Source organism: Lissotriton helveticus, chromosome 11 (genome assembly GCF_964261635.1).
Source record: "Lissotriton helveticus chromosome 11, aLisHel1.1, whole genome shotgun sequence".
Classification (NCBI taxonomy): Eukaryota; Metazoa; Chordata; class Amphibia; order Caudata; family Salamandridae; genus Lissotriton; species Lissotriton helveticus.
The window spans coordinates 60,262,858-60,288,453 of NC_136072.1; the positions used below are offsets into that span (position 1 = coordinate 60,262,858).

Consider the following 25,596-nt stretch of genomic DNA (forward strand, 5'->3'; position numbering starts at 1 on the left):
TAACAAGAATAGCAATAGAAGGTGATTACAAAACAGTAGGCAATTTACCAAAGTACAATATAAGTGACATACGCAAGTGTTAGGAAAACAAATACAAAATCGGCACATACTGATATGGAAAGAGTCCTTCTGGTGATGGAACAGTGTGTAAATTTGCAGGAAGGCAAAAGCAGCAATTTGCACGTAACACCTGCACAGTCAAGATATACATGGCAGCCCTGTAGTCATGTTGATGTTTGCATTGTAACTGCAGTGGATACCACAACTGCTGCAGCAAACTTACAGTCCCCCTGGGCGCCACATACTAGAGTTTTCTGGGTAAGTTAGATTTTTCAAACATGGATATGCCATTTCATTATGTTGAAAGGAAGAGCACATGCACATTATCTTTGGGTAGCAGGGGTAAAGTTACAGGGTTATACAGCCAGCAAAAACCAGTCAAGGCAATAATCTGTGAGTACACCAAGGAAAGATGGTAGTTTCCAAAACGGTGCACCTCACAACCTGCTCGATTGATGATTTCTAATGCAATGACTGATCAATAGTACCTTAAATTCTTCTTAGTGCGGAGTGTTACTACCCTGAGTAATGTGACAGAGGTTGTAAGTAGCTATCCAGCCTTGTGTGAAATGGATATTAGTGACTTTCCCTAAAAGGGACAGCATTCTGGTTGTCAGTGTTAGTAGTTTACCCGCCTCTTGTTTGTTGATTTATTGCATGTTTACTTCCTATCCCCAGCTTGCGAAGACCTACGGAAACATTTTCACTGTGTGGCTGGGGCATAATCCAGTGGTGGTGCTGAATGGATGCCAGACTGTAAGAGATGGTCTAATCTCTCACTCGGAGGAGCTTTCTGGACGCCCTACAACTCCATTGTTTGATGAAATTTCAAAGGGCAAGGGTAGGTTGATCTTGCTCCACAATGGCACAGATTATAGAGCAAACAATAACTTGTTTTTGTGTAGCTCTTATTACATCACTTCTACTATTTATTAGTGCTGTAAATATCAGTTTGTATACTATTATGCATAATACAATGTAGTGATATACATATTGCCAACCTTGGAAGAATGGGAGGATGAATCCCTTGCCAAGAATTGAGTATGTGATTTGCAGGTGTCATCTAATTTCAGTGTCAAGCTTTATACTCACTAAGCCAATTTTCTAGCTCTACGAACATCAGAAGGCAAAGAGCTGAATGAGAAGGAGGCGCCATTCCATGGGGAATGAATAGATGGCTTGCCTGAACATTTTATACAATCATCTATCTGCCACCATACCAATCTGCTTTCTGGAATGGTGACCCAATGCCTGGTACAAATGTACAGTAGTAATTCACCTGATGCATGTCTTAGGTATGTGCTTTGTAAAACTTTATGATTATAAGACTGATTCACAGAGCCAACTCCCACAGACCTTTCCGTGAGAGGGTTTGACTTACACGTGGCTTATTTCTACTGACGGAAAAGATCTTTGTGAATTGTGGATGAATCAACTGGATGGACATGCTGCAGAGCAACGTTAGCACCATGAATAAGCGGGGCAACGGGTTTATACGGTACATTAGTCACACAATGCAATGCTGTTGCAACACCACTGCACTCTGTGTCATCTTAGGATACTTTGTGTGTGGTCTTAACCTCCCCAGCAGGATACAGACCTCTCCTATATATTTCTAGACTTCAGAAATGTGAGTTATTGACTGATGGGATTGACGGTGGGGGTACACAAATAGCTTCTTAATACTGAGCTGGAAGTACAAAGCGAACAGAGCTAAGAAGTGGCCAGAGTCATACAGGTGAAACAATAGGAATCTAAGGGCCAGATGTAAGAACTATTTTAAGCATGTGCAAACAGGTTAGGGACCACTTTGCGCACACTAAAATTGTCATGGCGATGTACCAACACAATTTTGCAAGTCGCAAATAAATTGTGACTCGAAAAAAGTGTTTAGAGACACGCTATTTGGGAGGGGTGTTCCCTTCCAAATTGCGAGTCTCAAATGGCAATGCATTTGCAAATGGGAAGGGGTCACCAGAGGACCCATTTTCCTTTGCAAATGCATGCAAAATTATTTTTTACGGGGATCACTGCCTGCTCTTAAAAAATTAAACGGAAATGTTTTTTTTGTTTGCTTTTAAATGCATCCTGTTTTCCTTTAAGGAAAAGGGGCTGTATTTAAAAAAAATGCTTTATTTAAAAGCAGTCCCATACATGGTGGTCTTCTGAGCCCAACCAATGGGCTCGCAAATTGCGAGAGGCTCGTTAATATTAATGAGCCTCAAAATTTGCGATCCCATTGGGAATCGCAAACAGTGTTAAACACACTGTTGTTCATTTCATTTTGCATCTCTCAATTTGAGACTCGCAATTTGTCGCAAAATCGAATGGTCGTACATCTGGCCCTAAGTGCTAGAATTTCACACATATTACACATATGAGTGGTGTATATGCTACAGATAAAAGGGCTATTGAATGTGAAAGGAAGAGAAATGTATGTGGACCCTCCAAGGCAACTGCATGAGAGGTGTGAGGGGCAGCAAGAGGTGATGATGTTAGGGCAAAAGATGTGACCTAATGGCCATAGTGCTTAACTGTGGAATGCAGAAGCCAGATTCAGCTCCCAGCGTTGGCTCCCTACCCTGTGATTCTAGGCAAATCACTCAATCTCCCATTCCTAAAAAAGCCTGACCTTGTGTAATGTAACCTGGTGCTCAAATACAGCACGCTAATGACTTTGTGCCAAGTTCGTTCTGTGTAAAACTGCATGTAAAACGTATAACTCAAAATGATAGTTGAAGATTCAGTCTCTCTTGTACCCTTTTGAATAGAGCACCTTCCAAGAATAAGATTGAAAAAGAAGGTAAAAGCATTCTTCGGCCAAACCTAAAAAAAAGTGGGGCACTTGACAACAAAGACAATTTTTTTATATTTCAATCCTTAGGAGTTGTACTTTCTTCTGGACACAACTGGAAGCAGCAGAGGCGCTTTGGACTGATGACCCTGAGGAATCTTGGACTTGGGAAGAAAAGTCTAGAAGCGCGGATCCAGGAGGAGGCACAGAGCTTGGTGGAGTATTTTGCAACAAAGAAAGGTAAATGACATGAGGGTCTGGGTCTACATTTGTAATAATAAAACATTTGGGGTCATATTTCAAAGTTAGAAGCACACTATTTTACAGCTACTGTCAAAAAGTTGGCCCAGAGATCTTTGCACAATCCCATTTTATGGTCCTTCCAGGCTGGTAATACCAATGGATGTTCTCAAACCAAATGTAATGAAGGATACTTGATTACAGTTAGGGGAGTAAGGGGTGGATGGCAGGTTGAAGATAGTGGAGAAAGAAAGCAGCGGAAGGACAGGAAAATGGCAGGAGAATAGTCAGCACGATCACCTTGCTTCAGAGGTTGACAAATCCTGACCAGCAAATAGGGAAAGTACTGCTTACATATACAGACAAAAACAAATTGTCCCTTGATTCACTCAATCAAGAACACCCTATCAATTGTGGAATTCATATAAAACACATAGGTAAACTGAAAAAAGATCTCACTCAAAGTCCCTGAAACACAATGATACTACTATAACATGCAGTGCAAACAAGTCAATATATTTCTTTAGTACATGTGAATATTAATAAAATACAAATATTATAAAAACACCTACAATAAAACACAATGCATCAGTTCAGCCTAATTAAAAACAATACAATTCATCAAATCAAGACATAACATCTCATGACACTTTTACCACTTTTACCACAGAGAACCCTAAAAAATAGGGAGGAAGAACAATGATAGACAGTATGCTCTGTCTTTTAACTCAACAATTCCCTGGGAATAATTTTAGCAAGATTAACCTGGATACATATACTCTATTTTGTATCTACAGGTCCACCTTGTCCTCGGGATAATGTATAGAAATGTGTTGATGCGTTTCGATGGGTATCTGGTTATTCCATCTTTATCAAGACACTCATTATGTGCAGAAATATGTATTTAAAAGCCTTAAAATAATTCTACTATACACAAAATTTACAATTACATTCTCCTAACACAACTCATAATTCTATGATTTGTTTTATATATGCTCACATGTGGAGAAGTGTCGCTCACTGGTTAGAAGCGGCAGACTCTGAAGCAGAGATCAGGCCCGGGACCAGGGTTCAATTCCCGACGCGGCAGGGTCTTGGGCTCAATGTCCGCGGACTCGATAATTCTCGCCTCAGCGCCTACTCAAATCATGGGTCCCACGCTTGAACTCTGGGCAATAGCTTGCTTAATCTCCACAACGGCCCCAACAACACTGGGATGCCTGGCTTCACCTTGGGGGTGCCCTGGAGGGGCATCTCACAGGGCGAGCCAGGAAGGGTTCCACAGCGTTATATAGCGCCGGGACGCCCCGTTGCTGGGGCAGCTGTGCACTTTACAAGTATACTACATTTACATGTGTTACGGCTCAATTTAATCTCCTTATACGATATGCCCATGTTATTTACATAAAATATATTTCTCCAATTATCTACACAGTATATCAACATTTCATAAGGATAGTTAAAGCTTATCCATTCAGAGCATCACATTACTCCTGCTTACAACCTTTAAAAAAGGAAACATGGAAACGGTTTTTGCTAAAGCACTTCTGAAGCTACCCCACATTTGTGTACAGTTTCTGGGTCCAAATAACACTCCACATATCTTCGTCATCAAACTCAATTTGAGAGATACCTATATAGATCCCTGAATTCATTTGTAAGCCTCAAAGGTGTTCTCTTTATTCTCACCTGAATGAAAGGGAGTTGATATTTGCACTTATTCTTGTACTTGTTTTGCAGACCCGAAGTATGGTCTATTTACTGGACTCTAATAAATAGAGACTATTTTTTATATTACTATTGCTGTACAAGGGGATGTCTGCCATATAATCTAACTAAACACACTGCAGTATATCTCTTCTTATGTATTTTATTTCGTACCTTCTAAAACGGACTTGAATAATCCCCGTTTCCAAACTGCCATATATTCTTGAACGGTTCAAGCCGGAACCCCAGATTTCTAGTTTTGTCTCCAAGGGGTCCGCAGATTCAGGGAGTGAGCTTAAAATCCACTCCCTTGCTCTCCTCATACACTCCTCCGCACATGCACTCCTGCTGCCCCATGACCTCATTCTATAGTATATCATCCCCTAAAGACTGAACTCTCCCAACAAGTGGCTGAATATGGTACCTAGAAAAAAAGCACAGCTGCCCTCAACTTGCAATGAAAACACACATCAAAACCCTTGCCTTTTCATTAATATATCTTTTTATTAGGCACATAGTAAGACAGTAGTGAACATGAACACCACATGATGATTATAATTACATTTAGTGCTATCTCTTCTCAAAAAATATCTTTAGCCTATCCTATTACAGGTTGACATAGTTCTGGTGCAGCACAGTTCTTGGTATTAGTCCTTGAGGACAATGTAACGGGCCAGCACATAGGTCTCCCCTATATGTACTGCATTTACCCCATATCTTCCCCCACTTTTTAGGGCATCCTCTTCTTGCATGGACAACTATGTCTGCTACCACACACCAATGTAAGTCTCTTTTCCAGTCTATGAGACTTTTTACTTCAGCCCCCCAAAGCTGAGTAATATTTTGTTTGGCAATCATCATAGCATGGTAACCCAGATCTGCTCCATACAATTTAAGTCTGTGGCATCCCAGACATTAAGAAGACACCACTTAGCTGAAAGCGTAAAATCCATTCCACATACCATATTGATACAATGTACAACAGCACCCCAGAGGATTGGAATTACTGGGCACCCCCAAATTATATGTAAGGAGGATCAGACCTCATACAGAATATCCCCTAAATTGTTGACACGTCTCACATCTCTGACAGAATTAGAAATACCACTCATTCATAAGGAAAAGAGTAAGCAACTTATCTCTTGAAAATAAATATTGAAAATGTAGTATTCCAAGGAGATTCGAGTATTGCTGATTTGTTTCCTTTTCTGCTCTCTGGCTGTGGGTGTAAAGGGTCTTATATTCTGATGCCCCCCCCCCCCCCCAATTTTGCTATAAAATCTATATCTGATTCAGTGGTCGATATTAATTCACCAGCAAAAAAACTAAATTGAAATCTGTACTGCACTATATGGTGGGTCTGTTGACCTCAGCCTTTTGTCCTTCCGTGTTCCTTAATATTAGTACTGCTGAGCAGGTTAATAATAAAGTCAGGGATGTATTGGCTACCAGTGAGGCTATGAAATAGTCAGTCATATCTCTGATATTTGAATCACAGCCAAATCTACAAACCAATCAGTAAATCCGGACTTTGTGGTGGCTCTCTATGTTAGTATTTTCCAACAAATTGATAATCATTTTATCAACTAGTTTCTGAAGTCCAACATCCCAGTCACATCAGTAGTCCCTGCATTTCTGTGTATTTTCTCTGCATTAACTTTTAGTGAAACCATTTCTTCTACAACTAATTTAGTGATATTCATAAAACTGACTTAAAGGGGATACTTTAAATGGCCCCTGATTGTATTTTTTATCTATCGGCATCACAATGGTAAACCCAGAACATATTTGTAAGTATGCCTCTGTGAAAGCTTTTAGGGGGCCAGAAAAAGCTTCTAAGGACAGGAGTGATTTTGAAGTAGAAAGGAACAGTGGCCATGACTATCCAATGGGTGTCATCAGCAGGACATGTGGCTGCTCCTTGTTAGCCCTTATGTACTCCTAGCAGAGCCTTTGTAGTACTTGTATGTGGTAATCCAATTGGAATTAGCATACATGCCTAAGTAAATCTATCTTTTACAGGACAATCAACTAGTCACTAGCAGAGTAGGACACAGTTTATCCTTTTTTAATGCTTTTTTCTCCAAGTTTTTCAAAATACAAGGACTGAGCTTGAACTTTAGGATCAAAGAAGAATCTCAATCTTTCCAGGCTTATCTGTAATCTACAGCTTATGGAGAGAAGAGCCTTCTTCAGGTTTGTAAAAAGTCAGCTTTTCACAGAAGTCTAGTGACTGGAGTGCCATTGAAAAGAAGGCTGCCAATGCAGATGCATAATGACAGCAGAAAGGCTGTGTTTAGGATGCACTTTGATTAGTGGGGCTCTGCTCATCTCCCATGAGGGAATAAGGTGAATAGAAACACCTTGTCTCAATCAAGTATCTCAAATGTAGAAAATGATTCATGCCACAAGCACAGAGTGGTTTCTTAAAAGGCTGAAATGTGAAAACATAAGAAAGAGACCATTCCAGTATCCTAGTTGACTAGTTACTTTTCTTTTGCTTAATCAGTAATGTGCCACAAGGATTACTTTGCTTCCTAACTCCTAATATGAGTTGTGGAGAAACAGGTTTGTGATAAGCATGCATTTGCTCTGGTAACAGACGACTCATGTGACTCTTATTAATGTGAGAGTATTCTAAGTGCATGGGCATTTCGGCTAAAGATGGAGGACCTGATTACCTTTGAGACATTTCATATTGTACAATTACATTGGTCTAAAACAAAGTGTTGGTTCTTCACCAATCATGTGAGCTGTCCATACCTAACGACTTGAATCAGAGATGTCAGAAGATCTTAGGGGCTGATTACGAGTCTGGCGGTCCATGGACTGCCAGACTCGCAGCGGCGACATCATTCTGGGTGTGGACTGGCAGCTATGCCAGGGAACCGCCGTTCCCTGGTGGTGGAGCGTTGGACCAGCAATGAAATATGCTGAGTGGGACAGGCACAGTCCCGCCGAGCATATTTCAAGTTCCTCTACCGCTAACCTTTTCATGGCAGTGATCCCACCCCAAAAAGATCGGTGGTGGGGAAACAAATGGGGATGCATTCAGGGGGGCAAAACATGCTTGCACCCCAGTTCCAGCACGACATGCTGTGCTGGGACATTTTTGCCTTTCCCAATTCGGTGCCCTTTTTCAAGGCACTATCGTGAGAACAGCAAAAGTACTGCCCATCTGCACAAGCTCAACCAGTAATCAGGCCGGCGGTCTTTGCGCATCTTTGGTGGTGCTGTTACATTGCAAAGCCAGCTCAGCACTAACAAAGTCGTAATCAGGCCCTTAGTTCTTTCATGTAAGTGCAGATATAGAATGTTATCCCCTTCTCCACCAAATTAGGAAATATCAATATAAAATTATGTATTTGATAGCATAAGAAAACATTAGACATTCTAAGCCATACATATTACAACATAAAACATTTTACACAAATACTACAATAGAGATAAATCCTTTCTCATAATTATATCTATTAATATAATGCAGCATTTTTCTCTTAATAAAACTTCAAATCAAATTCCTTTCCTGGGTCTAGCAATTTTTTACAGCAGTGTGAGTGATGTGTGTTACTGACTTGATGGCTGCAATAATTATGTAAAATGTAAGATCTATTATTATCGATTGCAAGATAGGCTGCCTGGCAGCAAGCAAATCAGGATAATTTAATAGAATAAGCGCTAACATGCATATTATTTTCAGGGTACAAAGTTGTTGCTGACCATCATATTGCACTGGCATTATTTGTTACCACACAATCTAACATTCATTAGTTCTCTACACAGAGTCGATTAGAGACAAATCCGAAGTAGCTTACAAAGGGATATTGATCTTTATGCTTATATAGTACCATAATATGTCACTGATGAACCAATTCACTGTCAAAATCAGATACATGTGTATCATAGAGGGGGAGATCCAGTTTAGGCAACAAGGGACGGGATCAATCAAACTAAACTGTATACTGAAGACCCCTTACACCATAGATTCATCAACTGCTTTTTAAGGCTAGTTGCTTTTCCTTCAAACATTAGGAAAAGAACCATTGTCTATTTTGGGCACTTATGTATTTTTTTTCTTTGTTTTTGTTAAATTATCTAAATGGTTGTATATATAGATATATATATATATAGAATAGTTATGTCATTTACGTGAGCTTTCATGTTCATTTATGTGATCTTAAGTTATCACTTACATTTATGTAATTTATGTGTTTTCTTGTCTTGTGTTGAAGAATACATGATTGGGATGGAGAAGTCCAAAAAAGGAAAGTTTCTCTGTTTTTTTCAGTGTAAAGTTTCCTTTTCCTCTTCATTTAATGTGACCGATTAATGTCTTTTTTTACTGAAGGCATTTAACTTGTGTGGTTTAATAGTGAGAGGATATGTATAAATAATATGTTGGTATTGAGAGGCGTATACTAAGCATGCAGCCTTAGGGAGCAGTAATTAAATCTATGGTGTACAGTTTAAAATCAGATACATAGCTATTTTTGGATGGTTGTTAATTTGAAATTATAACCAGATTTGTTTCATGGTCTGCTAACTTGGTTTACAAATGGTTTACACAACTTTAGCATTTTATTAATGAAGATTTTAGGTAGATGAGTGTGAAATACCAGAACATTGTTTCTGCAAATGTAATATGTCTGGAAAATGTATAAACTGTCTACAAGTTGATTTTTTTGGTGAACAGATCGAGAACATTTTATAGCATGTAAACTGGTGTGACAGTAATGTTAATGGGTACAAGAATACTGCAGAATAGACATTTGGAATTGATTTTAAACCCCACTAACAACAATTGTTGTCAACCACATATGACATTTATTAGTAATTAGAATAGCCCCTTGAACAATATTTTCATGCAGTTTAGAAGGTCAGGTTGATCTTTACTTTTAGTTAGTAGTTGGGAACAATACTAGTGCTAAAACATTTCCTTTAAAGCCAATACCCAGTAAATGACACAATGTTCAGTGATGTGAAGCATATTTATTTCACTGTTCAATAACTCAACAAAATATATCTTACAGAACCTTGTTTCCCCTATTTCCATTTAGAAAATGTAGATTGTAGCATGGGAAATGAAAAATATGGCTTCCCCAAATATGAGAACTAAGCTACAATAAATCAAATCTATTTTAATATACTGGATTTAAGGACTTTTAATTGTTACAGAGATGTTTTTAAAAGAACTTTGAGATTTCCCCGAACATCATAAAGATGACAAAGTTACAATGAGGCAGGTTAAAAACTCATTACAAGTAGATTTTTCCTGGGTTAAACCCTACAAAAAACCTACAGAGTATACTTGCGAAATAGTTTTGGTTTGTGGTTTGAATTGAATGTGTGTTACTATTTATATAGTATAAGTACTTATATGACACATGTAATATTAAGGTGCTGCTTATTTATACAGAATAACAATCGGTGGTGTAACATTCCTTGCATTAACTGTAATAATTGTTTTGTATTATGCCTAAATTTAATCTTCACACAACATCTTTTATGCCTTTAAGATAGACTAAGTCTCCTAGCAAGTGAAAAAGGCCTCAAAGGCCAATGTTCCATTGCAGACTGAGTGCCCATTATCTTGGTTAGTGAGTTAACACTTGCAATTTCACTATTGATATTGCTAAAATGTCCCTGCATCTGCAACAACCAGGAAAAACCCATGACAACTATGAATTAATAAAACCAACATGATAGTGTATGTGTGAAACAATCCCTTGAACTAGTCTGCACATCATTCACATCCATATTCTCCTTCTCTTATTTTGACAGGACTTCAGATGTGGCCCTTAAGCTCTCTGGCCTTCTGGAGCATGCTCCAGTGACTCTTTCTCTTTTTTGATCACAGGGAAAAGCCTGGATCCCTCTCCGGCAATCGTCCATTCTGTTACCAACGTGATCTCTGCTGTGGTTTTTGGGCATCGCTTCTCCAGGGATGATAAAGAATTCCATCAGCTCATTGAAGCCACTGATGATGCTACTAATAAGCTAGGCAGCATAGGGGCTCGGGTGAGTCTCACAATTGCATCATAGTCTAAGTTATTTGTTAGTCATAAGAATCATCTTGAAGTGAGATATTTGAAGGTTTGAAGAGAGGCAGATAAAAATTAAGCATGTGAATGACAGGCAGGTAAATAAGACATAGGTTTTTTTGTAATAGGTGTAGGTAGACAATCAGACGAGAAGAGTGATGGCCCTGTAGAGAAAAATTCAATGAGAAAGAAAACCAGAGGGATGAGTAAGAAGCTAAATAAGGAAAACAAGAAAAGGGGAATGAGGGGGAAGCAGAAATAAAGAGGAAAATTCCATGGTAGGGGAGAAAAAGAGAGAGAGGATACAACTCGCAAAAGACAAAAGCAAGCACAGGTAGAGTACAAATTGCAGCAGTAGTTGAGGAGGAACATTTGCAGGGCCTGAACAGAATAAAAGAAAAAAGGCAAATGAAAGCTAAGAATTAGATAAGTTATAGTTTCAATGTAATTTAGTACAAAATAAAAACATATTGAAACAACACCAAAACAACCTTTCTGGAAAATATTGTTGTGACATTTACAATAAAATCTGTATTTTCCTTATTTATTACAATGTCACAAAATTGGTGTTTCTAGTAGCTCAAAAGCCTAACTTATAGAAAAGTGAAAGAATCCAGCCTTTTATGATAATCTGGTGTAATGGTTTTCTGAAAACATAGCTCTTTCAGCTCACAGTTTTCTTATCCACATGCATATGGGTGCAATTTACATGTTTTGAATCTGATCGTTATGCATCTGGACTTGGGAACTTGCAAGCACACACAAAATGGGCTTGTTTAATATCAGATGTATTATTCGAATGTCAAAAACTGGACTGATTTGATATTCTGCCACTGCAGCCTTTCCCACAGTATGTCATTGATGTTTCTCAATTAACTTATTTGGGATTAGCTAGGGACATAGGTGGCAAAAGCCTAGCTGTGTCTTACATAGTGTATTTGTCTTTAGTGTCACTTGCACAATATGTGTGCACTTTTCAGTGGTCATAACAGCCATCAAATATAATAGTTGGTTTATCCCAGAGCAGTTGCCCTGTTTAAAGGACAAAGCACATACAGTGAAAGCACGGTAGCAACCATTTAATGCCCAGACAGCCAAATGCCAGCAATCTTGCTCCATAAAAATGAAATAACCTAGTGGCACTGGTGCACAAAGATACATTTTCTACACCTGGGAACTCAATCATGTTGTGAAGTTAACATCACAGTTACAAAGCAGATCAACAATGGGGAAAAGGAATGGAAATGGCACAACAATGGAGTTTCAAAAGTTGAGCTATACTAGATTCACCAATAATTGAGAGTTAGATGGACTAGAAAGTGGGGCTGGGTTAGGAGACAATAGAAATAGGAGATGTGGCACTGTTAGAGATCTGGGAAACAAAATTTGGGGAGGGGTGTGCCAGGGAGTATTTATGGATATGGGGGTCGCAGAAAAAGAGAGATACTGGGAATGTGTGGGAGAAAGGGGTGGCAGCATTAGTTGGGTGTTGAACCATGAAATGAGACCGTGACATAGAGAAAAAGTTCTGATTCTAAAGGGAAAGAATGACCATCGGTGAGTACAAGCTATGTAACAGTTTTGGACTGGGGATGCTCAGAATAAGGAAGAAAAAGTAAGTGCACTTCCAAAATCTATAGGAATGCAGATCAACACTCTGGATGTACTCAATACATTTTAAATGTATTTTGTAGAATAGGTTAATATGGGCACTTTGCACTACATTTACCTATATTCAATATATTGCACACATGAAATTTCCCTCATGCACATACCTATGCTCATCCTGTGTGTTGAAATTTTGTTAAACTGACAAGACCAGGATCCAGGCAGATACACAGACCATTCAGATCTGAACAAGAGGTAAAAGAGGCTTGGAAAATGTTTTAGACTCTTACTTTGTGGTCTTTATTACTAGCCTGGTGGATGCTTCTACAAGAAAGAGAGGGCACCTTAATCAGAGTTTGTATTTCATGTCCATTTATTTGTATATTTGTGAGGTGGCAAATCAAGGTATGGTCCACTGTGGGACCAAGATGTAAGAAGGGAGGGCTTAATCTCAGTATCTTTTCCCTAATCCCTGCATTGCATCACTGATGCTGTAAAGTTCATACTACTACATAATTCTCTTATGTTTTATTTGTTTGATAATACACTTGCTAATTTCTGTTTGTTTTAGACACACATGCACACCCATATAAATAAGGTAACAGCTCTCCAAGTATGTAGAACGCAGCCATCCTAGAGGGAGAAATGTATTCAGAAAGTAGCCTGTCTATCCCTATTGATTATGATTTGTGGAAGGTATTGTCAAAAAAGAAGATTTTACTTAATCAACTCCAATCCTCTCTCTCCAGCTCTTTGATGTTTTCCCCTGGCTGATGAGGCATCTTCCAGGACCTCATAACGCTATCTTTAAATCAAGTGCCATTATAGAGGAATTTGTGAAGAAGGAAATCAAAAGTCACAAAGAGAATGGAATGTCTGAAGAGCCCCAGGACTTGATAGATTTCTACCAAACTAAAATATCACAAGTGAGTATTCACTGCTGCCACATTGACTGGCCTATTCTACCTCCAATAAATTGATCTAACATGTGGTAAACACAAGTGACCATAAAATAAACCATGATACAATGGGTATTTTTAGGACTGTTGCTTTGAGGGGTCTTATCAAACACTTGGCCTTATCACATTCTTGTCTAAATGAAATATAATTAATGCCAGAGCAATTAATAAAGAAATGTAGAAGCTCCGGAGATTAGCATGGAATATCAATAGAATGTTCTCCCTCAGTGTCGCCCATCATAACCTCTGATCAGGGAGCTAATCTAAATTTGGTGGTTACTGCAAAACGATCTGCATCTCTAGTACTGCATATTTTTCCCCTTTTATATTCCGACAGGTTTTACCCAACAAAAATCAACAGGGGATGCAAACTTTATTTCACCCAGTAATTATCAGACGGAGTAAAGTCCATATCAATTTTAATCTGATCTCATCAAGAAAGAGGGTATTGTGCAATGGTCTTTATCATCCACGATCTCAGAATGAAGGAGCTAATTTCAATGTATAATATATTATGGAAAATGATGTAGAGCTCTGGGTTCACAACTCTTGCATTACCTCAGTCCTTAATTTGAAATCTGGCCACAAGCCTCAGTACGGTAGCAATGTCAAATCCTTGGCACAGATCTTTGAGCACAGATCTACAAACACAGTCTCAACAAACCATTGATACCTACAGAATTATATCAAAGACATTGTTGTAGATTTTCCAAGTGGTTGAAGTGCAATAAATTTGCACATTATAGAGCAAACACAAATCAATACATCTAACCCATTGTCCCCTTGATTGATTCCATTATTCTTTACTCCTTTCCTTCTTCCCTAACAATTTGAGTTTCTTATTTAATGATGCAGATATTCCTCTAACCATCCTCCTCAAACTGGAGTCACTGATTCCACGCATGCCATTACTAAAAACCTAGAGCCTGATTCACCAAGGTAAACTTAGACCAAAAGTCTAAGTTTAGGCCTGAAGCCTAAGTTTAGACCTATAGTCTAATTTTACTACTACTTAGACTTTTGGTCTAAGTTAGACTTTTGATCCAAACTTAGACAAAAAGTATAACTTTACTAGTAGTAAAGTTAGACTTAAGTTCCAAACTTTGACTTCAGGTCTAAACTTAGACTTTTGTTCTAAGTTTACCTTTGTGAATCAGGCCCCTACTTTTCTACCTTTTCTTCGCTCTCGAGACAAGGGTAGTTCACATTCATTACCTACTCATCTAAAACTAATAGACTATAACCTTACCCCAATCTTCATTATCTAATGTTATCAATCCCTGTTTTCAAATAAAGTTTTCATTTAAATAATTGTTATTAGAAGGTTCTGGTCCTTTTCTAAACAATTTGGTTCTACAATTTGATACTTTAATTTCCACAAATGCCTTTTCTTGAAGAAGACAAAACAATTTTATGTCATTCATGAGTCGCCATGGCTTATTTATGTTCAAAAAACATTATGCTCATTTAATATTTCCTATCTGCTGAATGTGAATGCATTTTTTACAATCTAGGACTCTCAAGATATCACCTCTACGTTTGATGAGGAGAACATGATCCGCCTTGTGTCTGATTTGTTTGGAGCTGGGATGGAGACCACCACCACCGCTTTACTCTGGGCACTGCTCTACCTGGTGAATCACCCAGAAATCCAAGGTAGGATTTAGGATGAATACAATGAGTACAACAGAAGTATTTTGTTATACGTTGTGCAGTATGAATTTAGAAGATAAAATGTGGACATATTATGTAGATTAGCAAACCTAAATAAAGAATGTTATTTAGAGGGGCATGAAGGTCCAAAAGAAGATGACTGTTTCATTGACTGTTCTGACACAAGAGCTAGGTCAGACTGTGTTCCACAAGAGTCACGGGAGCTCTAAGCAAGCACCTTTCATAGATAGTCTTGTTGATAGATTACTGTGGGCATTTTTAGGGAAACAATCAATTATGTCAATTCCCCAAATGCCAGAGGTAGTAGAAGTAATATCAACCAACCTTGGCACAGTCTCTGTTTACAGCATTTGATAGCACATTACCTCTGATAATGTTGACACAGCAGGATTAGATGCGAAGTATCCTGTGACACGGGGGAAGTTATGAAAACATTAGTAATGAATTACAAATAGGGCCAGTTACACGAAAACTTTTTTTTTTTAATGCTGTTAAATTGATGTTTCAGTAGCTAGCAATATATAAACCTGGGCCAAACCATTATAAGCCAAAGGGCAGAGTCACCATAGGGCAGAAGCACTACAACAACATACACAGGTAAAGGCTTCATATTCTCAGGCACAACCTCAGGTATCCAAATATGGTTTAATGCTCAAGAAGAGTCACAAACTCCCACAAGTTCCCTATTACAACCTTCTATTTTGTAATACATCCTTAAGTGCCAAGGCACCTCTATTTTATGCCTAGACACAGTCCCAAATATGCAGGTGCACCTCACATACACAGAAAAAATGATTGTGTGTCCAGATCAAGCCAGTAAATGCTCCAGCATAACCATCTAATGCCAGATACAATAGTCTTCTGCCAGGGCAGAGCATAACATGCGTAGGAACAGCCTGAGCTGGCAAGGCACAACCATAATATGGCAAAACTGTAATATTACTATACACAGCCTCAAATGACAATATGCAGTCTGAAATATCCATCCACAAACGCCTAGGCACAACAATCATTTGTTACACACAACTTGTATATTCCCAACAATAGCGGTTATATGCTCAGGGGCAGAATCTTGTGCTCGGCTCAGACACCTGTCCAAACTTAAAGCACCATACATTCAGTTATGGTTAACGTGCCCGAGCACAGTTTCAAATTGCCCTGATACAGCAACCATCAAATGTTCTCGCTAAACCACTGTATGCCAAGGAACAACCCTCATAAGCACATGCAGAGCTGCAATTGTCCAATTACAGTCACTTCAACAAGACTATCAGACATGCAACCAAAACCATCAGATGTACAGGCACATCCATAAATATGCTGAGAAAAAACTACAAATGCCCGGACAATGATTCCAATTGCCAGACACAAATTGTACATGAAGAGACACACGTATGTTTCCTTAGCCACAACAATATAGTCAACTCACACTTACATATACATGTATTGCTTCTTATATCTGGGTATAGCCATGCACTGTGCAGCTTCATCAATGGAAGGGCTACACATAGCATACTTCACATTTGACAGTCAATTCTGCATTGGAAGTACCTCATGATTTTGTTTCATAGAGGAAGACATAGACTCATGTGCTTTTACACTGGGGAAGGGGCCATCGGAACCAAAGTTAATGAACATGACTGATATTACTGGATTTATAAATCATTTACATTTTCATATTTAAGCCCTATCAATTGCTAAACTTTAATTAAAAATGAAAGTGACAAACATAAACAATAACATTACTAAACTGATTGCCAGAAATATCAAAACACTGGTATTTGTATTGAGGATAATATTTAATTTCTTAAGGCTGGGATGGTTTAAGAGGCTTTGACTTGAGTTGAATTTAACAGAGTTATTATGACTGAGGGTTTGGGTGGACTTGAATTGAGATTTATTAGGCAACAACTGTACTGACACTTGTGAGTTCGAATAGGAGTATTTCTCTGACCTCTGTAAATATTTCTTTAAAGGGAAAGTTCAGAAGGAGTTGTCTGCTGTCTTTGGTGAATCTCAGGTCATCCAGTATGAGGAGCGAAAGAGGGTTCCTTACACTAACGCCGTAATCCATGAGATACTACGTATAAGCAGCATTGCACCCATTGGCATGCTTAGGCAGACTGTGAAGGACATGTCATTGCAAGGGTTCAACATTGAGAAGGTATGTATGCATCAGCATTGAGAGATAACATTTGAAGTAGAGTTGTGTTTATGATCTGACAATTACAGGGATTATAACATTGTGAGGTAACCTAACACAGAATACAAAGTTTACCAACTTGTGGTAAATAAATAATTAATTACCGGTACTATTTTTGAATACAGTGAATAAAACAGATAGCTCAATAAATAAGAGACAGGATTCGAGGTATCGAAGTCTGACAGGCTTTAATCAGGCATAAGGGAAGGGACAGGAACGGGATAGCCTGCATGGGAATTAGACTGATGGCAGCTGCAATGCTTCATCGACATTGCAGCATATTTATAGTATAATACATTTCATTACATTACATACAATAGGCGTAGCAGTAGGCGTAACTCGTAGCAGTCGCGAAAGATAAGGGCAAAATGATGTAACAAGAAGGCGTGTACAGGGCGTATACATAGACATGTGATGTAAACGTAACAGAAGTGTCATAAATGGGGCGGAAACATGGAGGGGGCTACCTGAGTAGCTGGGACCTTTAACCTAGTGGTGCGCGCAAACGGGCAATGACGTGTTACCAGGAGGAACTGGGGGCTATGACTTCTGCGCTAGAAGAGGAGACTACAGTCTACAGTGTCAGAACGACATGTACCTATATCATATCTGGTATCTGGTGTTTGGAGTACATGTTGATAGAATCCAAAAGTTATCAGGGCAAAGGCTACTTGACACTAAGACTGGTGCGTGCATAATTCTACATGTATTGCGTGTGCGAGGAATATTCTATGAATATAAATACAGTATTTCTCTTACATGGAGACAGAAAGGCTAGACCATGGCTGAAACTATTGATGCGATTCAGTAGCTTAGGAATGCAGAGAAGGAGGGCTGGACTGATAACTAGAAGCATAACATACTCTTGGCAGACTGGCAGGCAGAGCCAGGCCGGGCCGGGCACTGTGAGGCAGGAAGTAAGTGAAGGGTCAGGGATGCAGGTGGGGGCTGTATCGCTCCTCGGAGAGGGTTCAGGAGACAGGAGCTGAATCTGATGTCCGGGCCCTTTTGAGGCCTAGAAACGGGGACAATTCAATGAATTAACGTACACACTGTAAAATGTGGCAACATAGGCCTAATACTCGTTGCTTTCACGAGAACTGGATACTGACATACTAACGTTGGACACAACTATGATTGCGTCTTTTAATCGACCATAGGGGATACATGCATATCGATCATGCACATATAGCATAATATGGGGAACACGTAGGCACATATAACATGGCAAAATTTACTTTTCCACATTCCCTCCTTGTGCCCTACGTTTCCATCAGGAAACATCAATATTCATGATACCATCTATCTGTTCATATAGCATCATTTGCTCGTCTCGAATTGTCTTGGAACGGGTTTTAAGACTAGGAATACAAGAGGTAGCACACATGCCGCAAATCGCAGGGCCACATTGTAAACAGAGGCAGCAACTGAATATGATCATTACTGCAATACCTAGGAATGACAATACTTTCCATCCCCAGGCAGATATGATACTCCAGAGCCAACCGGACCATGTCCAGGTGCCTGGATTCTGGTGTAACTGATGGGCAATTTTATGAAGTCTGGTTATAGCTGAATAAACAGACGGCGCGTTATTAGGAATGAAAATGCAGCAACTAGATCCGATGACTCTACAAGCTCCTCCTCTATCGGCCAGTATGACGTCAAGAACGAGACGATTTTGGAGCACGACAAAACGCATAGCAGATTGCTCTTCGGTTAAGTTACCTAGAGCGGAAGTAGTCTCATTCACTACTGCTTCAAGGGTTCTGGTTAACCTACGGATTAACTTACTATTCTGGACAGGTCCTATAAAGAAGAAGAAACCTTTATTGAAGTCTTGATATTGTTCTAGAGCAGTTTCAGTTTGATCGACAATTGGGGACTCGGTCTCCCTTCTATGTCTAACGTGTACTAGATGTGTGTTTCTGTGATAATCAGATGGGGCTAGAAAAACTGGTGGCAGTAGGAAGGCAATGTAACATGTTCCATCCCAATCGAGGGGCAGACGAACATATGCGGTCTGACCACAAACAAAATAAGAATGACGTGAGGCTTTGAAAATAGATTTCCCACTGTCACTATACTCGACAGTAGTAGTACAATCACTATGTCCTACATGTGCGGAACCATTCTTTCTGACACATAATTCGCCTTTGACTGGTAGTACTGAAATAGCAGGCAAATCTGGAGTAGTATCGGACTGAACATTCAGGACCATGAAATTCGAAGAATAATTACCTAAATCATATACTTCATTTTCTAGATCTAACCCTGTTCTATGGGAAAGACCTTGCTTGTCTGGGAAACATGTTCGATTCAGAAGGGACATATCAGTGGAGGATGACGTTAACGTGGACCATGCTCCACATGAACCATTATGTGAAAACGGATAGGGAAAGAGTGGCAGAACTCCCTTCGGTGTCTGGAAAGGGGGGAGTCGGCCACACACCCAACAATTAGTGGCATTGCTGGTCTGGTGTGAATAGTGCAACATTCGGATGAATGTGTTGTTACGCATAGCAAGACGATAGGATAGCTCGTGAGGAGGCAGATCACTAAATGTGTGCTCTACTGTAGCATTAGAAAACATATGTACATGTGAAATCGGAAAACATAAATGTAAAGCATAACTTATGCATGTAACCATAAGACTCAAAAATAACAAAAAGAATAGAACGATAATACATCTTTTAGAGTTTTGACTAACTCTCTCACTGTGTGGGTCTATCTCATACATGTCAGGAACCTGTCTAACCGTTTCACCCGAGAGGGACTTAGACAATTAAACTGGCTGACTTATCTTACTAGACCTCAACTTGGCTTTATACTCCTGCTGCGGAGTTTCCTCTAATAGTGGAAGTTTGAACTCAGAGTCTGTTTTTAGGCAGTCTTTAGGAATAGGGCAGTCCTTAATAAATGTCTTTTGTCGTAATCCATGGAACTTTTTGATATGACTGGTATGGACCCAGCGCTTGCGGCCTTCAAGCTTGACTGCAGTCCTTGTTGTCAATAAAACCAGCTGGGGCTCCTTCCACCGGGGCTCCAACGGACTTGAACGATCAAAATTTCGCACCAGGACATATTCTCCCGGAACGACTTCATGCGGTTTCACCTCAGTGTTGTCTGGAAATGCAGCGGCAACCTGTGAACGACAAGAGTGTAGGACAGACATCAAGGAAGCTAGGTAATCTGTCAGCATATTACTGGAAACGTCTGTAATGCTACGGGGTCTAGGTGTACCCCACATGTTTGGAGGGCGGCCGAATACGACCTCATACGGGACAGACCTGATCTAGAATGTGCAACCATTCTCATGTAAAACAGAGCTACGGGCAGGGCTACTAACCAATCTACACCTTTTTCTGTACACACTTTAGCAATGCGGATTTTCAAAGTCTGGTTATGTCTCTCTACGAGACCGGCTGCTTCAGGATGGCGCACACAATGGAACTTCCACTGGTACCCTAACAGAAGGGAAACATGTTTCATGAGCTCGGATGAGAATGGCTGGCCGTTATCTGAATACACGACCCTAGGTAATCCATAGCGGGGAAAAAACTCACGAACCAACTGCCTGGCAGTGGTCGCGGCTGTGTAGTCTGGAACTGGATATGCTTCTGTCCACCTGAACAAAGCGCATACAACTACGAGGACATACTTGAAACCTCGACATCGCTCCATCTGGATATAATCCATCTGGAGGACTTCAAAAGGGTGGTCAGGGGGTTGGAATCCCCCTTGTTCCACCGGGACACTTTTACCTGGATTGAACTGACAACATATCATACAGGTACGGACTTTCTGCTTGGCTGCAGCTCGTAAATGCTTGTTGAACCAAAGGTTCTGAATACTGTCTAACATAGCTTTTTCTCCTAGATGTGCTGGACTATGTGCGGTATTAATAATGACTTGAACCATAGAGTCGGGGAGAAACCATGTGGCTTTTCCCTTCGTCAACCATCCTTGATCTGTCTGGATCCCTCCTTGTTCGGACCATTTCTTGATTTCTTCGGGAGTAGCATGTAACTGTATGTCTATTACATCTTGTGTAGGGTCCTTAACTGTCATACAAGTAGTCTGATCTGGAGTGAGTGTCTGTGTCGTGTTAACTGGAATGTCTGGAGTCTGAGCTGTAAGCTTGGCTGTTCGATCTGCTAGATCGTTACCTTGGGAAATGATGTCAGTGACTTTTGTATGTGCCTTGCACTTCATGATAGCGATAGCTGTCGGTAAATGTATTGCATCTAGCAGAGCTTGAATGAGGAGACCATGCTGGATCTTGGTTCCATGAGAAGTCATAAAACCTCTTTCTTGCCAGAGCACTCCAAAGTCGTGTACGACTCCGAATGCATAACGTGAATCTGTGTATATGTTTACTTTCAGGTCCTTGGCACGTATGCAGGCTTGGGTCAGAGCGACAAGCTCTGCTGCTTGAGCAGACAGGGTATCAATACGATGTGTTTCTATAACTTCGGTTTCAGTAGTCACTGCATACGCGGCTACTAGTTCTCCTGTACTTGTTCTCATACATGAACCATCCACATAAAGTGTCAGGTCGGGATCAGGTAATGCAATATCTGTCAAATCTTGTCTTGGCTTTGTCATAGTGTTAACAAGTTCCACACAGTCATGTGTGGCAGGATTTGAGGTAACTGACGGTAACAGTGTAGCAGGATTTAAAATATTGCAGCGTCTGATTTCTATGTGTGGCTGAAACAGTGTCAGTTCATAACCTGTTAAACGTGCAATTGTCGTGTGTTGAGTCTGTGTTCGGTTTAAGAGAACTTCCACGGAGTGTGGAACTTGTACTGTCAGGGAGTGTCCTAACACTATGGAATAACTTTGTCTGATAGCTAGAGCTGTGGCTGCAACTGACTTGAGGCACGCAGGCAGAGCCTGGGCCACCGGATCTAATGTGCTCGAAAAATAAGCACAGGGCTTGTATTGTCCTGCTTGATCTTGTGTGAGAACAGATAATGCAGTACCATCACGTTCTGTAACAAAAAGTGTAAAAGGCCTACTGTAGTTTGGTATTGCTAGAACTGGTGCTTGGCATAAGGCTTTCTTTAACTCATTAAAAACAAGTGTATGTTCCTGGGTCCAAGGGAGGACAGTCGATACGGCTGCCTCCTGTGTCGTTAACTGTATCAGTGGCTTGGCTAGAAATGCATACTGAGGAATCCATTGTCTGCAATAAGAAGTAAGGCCGATAAAAGCTCGTACCTCCTTCTGTGTCTTGGGCTGTGGAAGACGTGCTATTAACTGGATACGGTCAGGTGTCAACTGCCTACCCCACTTGGACAGTAAGTGTCCCAAGTATACCACTTGCTGGACACAGAATTGTAATTTGGAAGGGGACACCTTGTGCCCCATCTCGGCCAGAAAATACAGAACTGTAAGTGACGCACTCTCGCAGTCACGTTCAGAACGGGCTGTGATCAGTAGATCATCGACATACTGGAGCAGGGCAGTGTCAGTTGGCATGTGAATATTGTCTAGTTGTCTCTTAAGTGCTTGACTATAAATGCTAGGGCTTTCTGTGAAACCTTGAGGAGCTCGTGTGAATTTATAGCTTCTTCCATTTAAACAGAAACCGAAAAGGAACTGGCTGTCTGGATGAATGGGGACACTGAAAAATGCGTTCTTGAGATCGATAACTGTGAAGAACGTAGCTTCAGAATCAATGGCTGTCAATAGGGATGAAATATCTGGGACTACTGGGTACTGAGGTATGATACATTTATTAAGTTCTCGAAGATCAATCACTAATCGATATACTGGAGGTGCATTTGGATCAGTACGTTTCAGGACTGGAATGATAGGAGAATTACATACATTGGAGTCAGTTTCTACAACCACTCCTTGGGCAATAAGCTCGTCAATAATTTTGGATAAGGCTGCTACAGCCTCAGGTGGCAATTTGTACTGTCGGATTCGTGGTAAAACTACACCTGGCTTCAGAGTCACACGATGGGGTGTGATATGCATACATCCTACATCAGTTGGACCTTGCGCCCATAAATGCTGTGGTACATTCAATAATCTTGGATCAAAATCACGTAGTACATAATGACTTTTGAAGTCTCTCAAAAACAGGCGAACCCCCTCTGGGGAACAACAAATTATTGCTCCTAATTCTTTTAATGTCTTAATGCCTAACAAATTTTCTGGACAAGATTTCGTGAGTAACAAATCAGTAGTTCGGGACAATGGACCGACTTCTAGAGTAACTGGTTTCGATATTTCATTAACAATCGGCTTTCCTGAAAATCCAAGGGAAACATTTCTAGAGCCTGAGAGCGGAGCCCCTGGAACCTCGTCATGACTGATGGTAGTCCTACTTGCCCCTGTATCAATCAGAAACTTTCTGTCTTTCCCTAATACTTGACTGTGTACATAGGGACCCTCTTGATCTACAGGTATCTCGATGAGAGGCAAGCCTACCTCCCTCTCTAGGCTGTTTCATGAATACGGCTGATAATCTGGATACTCTGACTGTGCGTACTGGTACATCTGTTGTGTAACATGCTGTGTCGCAGCGATAGGCTGCGGTACTGTAACTGACTGTTGTGCATTCTGTGGTGGCTGAGAAGTCTGTGAGACTTGATCTTGTCTGGGCGGACGTGGTCTTTCTTTAGTTTTACCAGTAGCTATATTGTGTTTCAGAACTGCACACTCGTTTATAAAATGACCTGGCTGTTTACAGTAATTGCAGGTCCCTTTAACGGGAGCTGCAGGATGACTGGCTTGATTCGGACCCCTCTTCTGACTGTCTTGTGGGACAGATTGTGCAACTAATACTTTCATTTTCGTGTCTTTCATACGTCTCCTTTCGTGTTCTTGCTCTTCCCTGATTCTGTTCTGGTGATACTGGAGCATTTGTAACATTTATGACGGAGTATTAGCTTGCCAGGTACTTTCGACTTTCAATACTCGATTTTTAACTTGTGGACTTGAATTCTCGACTAGTTTGGTAACAAAAAGATGAGGGTATGATTCACTACTTGTTTTCAGACCACTGTTAATAATAAAACATTTTTCATATCTAGAATAAAAATCACTAGTGTCTTCATCTTGTTTCTGTTTACAAGCTGAAATGGCATCCCATTCTTCCTTTTTCGTGGCTAGTAATCTTGGCAAAACTTGTATCAATAACTCGGGCAAATCTTTAGCTTTCTCCCCAAGACCGGTACCTGGTACTCGTAAATTATCTTCAGCTTCTAGAGCTGTCCAATCTATCTTTTTCTCTCCCACCTCCCATTCTTTTTCCTTGAGTTTTTCATATATGCCCGCAGGCAACAGGACCTTTAACATTTTAATGATATCCGGATACGTGTATTCTCCCATACGGAGCATGTCTTTTAATTCATGGTGGAACCCCGCTGGATCTTTATCGTGACAGGGAATTAACTTCTTCATCTCTAAGAGTTCCATTTTTGTGATGGGGGTGTAAACGAATACTCGTTCTAGATCACCACCCGTTCCTCTAACTGGGTGTACTTCTCGTAACGGATTCTGTCTATCTATGTAAAATGATTTACTTTCTGGGGGTGAGACGTGAACAAAATGTGGATTCAGAAACGTTCGATATTTGTGGCGCTGTTCTAGATTGACACTAATTAAATCGGTACCTAGACCTCTCCATCTGTACTGGAGTAACTCGTTCAAGACATCATGTAGCGGACCTGGATCAGAATGCTGTCCCTCATACAGTGTAATGAGGTGCTGGATCATATACATACCCACCAGTCGCTGCTCGGCTGGGGGCAGTTTCAGAAACATTTGTGCCACTATTTCATCTGGAAAAGTGGTAGAATCAGTAGTCCATCAAACTGCTGATCGGGCTAGTTCTTGTTCATGCATTGTACTAAGCTTGCTATAACCTATCCGTGATTTCAGAATGTGATCGGTAGCTTGGAATACTTGTTCAAGAGAACCCTGTTCTGGTACGGGAGGAGGGAAAACTTTCTTGTGATCTAGGTGTGAATGTCGGTCGGGAAGTCTAGTTCTACCTACATACGCTATTCTGGAGGGATTCTCGTCGTCTACCTCTTCAGTAGGAGAGTCGTCTTCTTTCTCGGTTACTTGTGTTGCTTCTCGTTTCTCGTGTAACTTTATTATTTCCCTACGAATTTTCTTGTACATACTCTCTATACAGTTTTGTGTCTTGTGTCTTCCCTCGGCTATATGGTCGCTCCACCTGGTCAAGACTTTCATTTCTTCTTGATCTTTGTCCGGATAATCTTGTTCTCTTATTAAACAGTTAATTAAAAACTTTAAAAGCATGAGCTGAGTCTCGACTTTTCT

The 25,596-nt window shown here is 40.3% G+C and overlaps 1 protein-coding gene across 2 annotated transcripts in view; it reads left to right on the top strand.

Moving 5' to 3' along the window:
- LOC144792903 (cytochrome P450 2J2-like) overlaps positions 1 to 25,596 on the top strand; it is a 116,857-nt gene that overhangs the window by 36,645 nt on the left and 54,616 nt on the right. For both annotated transcript variants that reach the window (XM_078668107.1, XM_078668106.1), the window contains 6 exons: positions 739 to 901; positions 2,945 to 3,094; positions 10,659 to 10,819; positions 13,200 to 13,376; positions 14,924 to 15,065; positions 17,060 to 17,247. In XM_078668107.1, the coding sequence (XP_078524233.1) occupies positions 739 to 901; positions 2,945 to 3,094; positions 10,659 to 10,819; positions 13,200 to 13,376; positions 14,924 to 15,065; positions 17,060 to 17,247 (981 nt within the window). The remainder of the gene's footprint in view (positions 1 to 738; positions 902 to 2,944; positions 3,095 to 10,658; positions 10,820 to 13,199; positions 13,377 to 14,923; positions 15,066 to 17,059; positions 17,248 to 25,596) is intronic.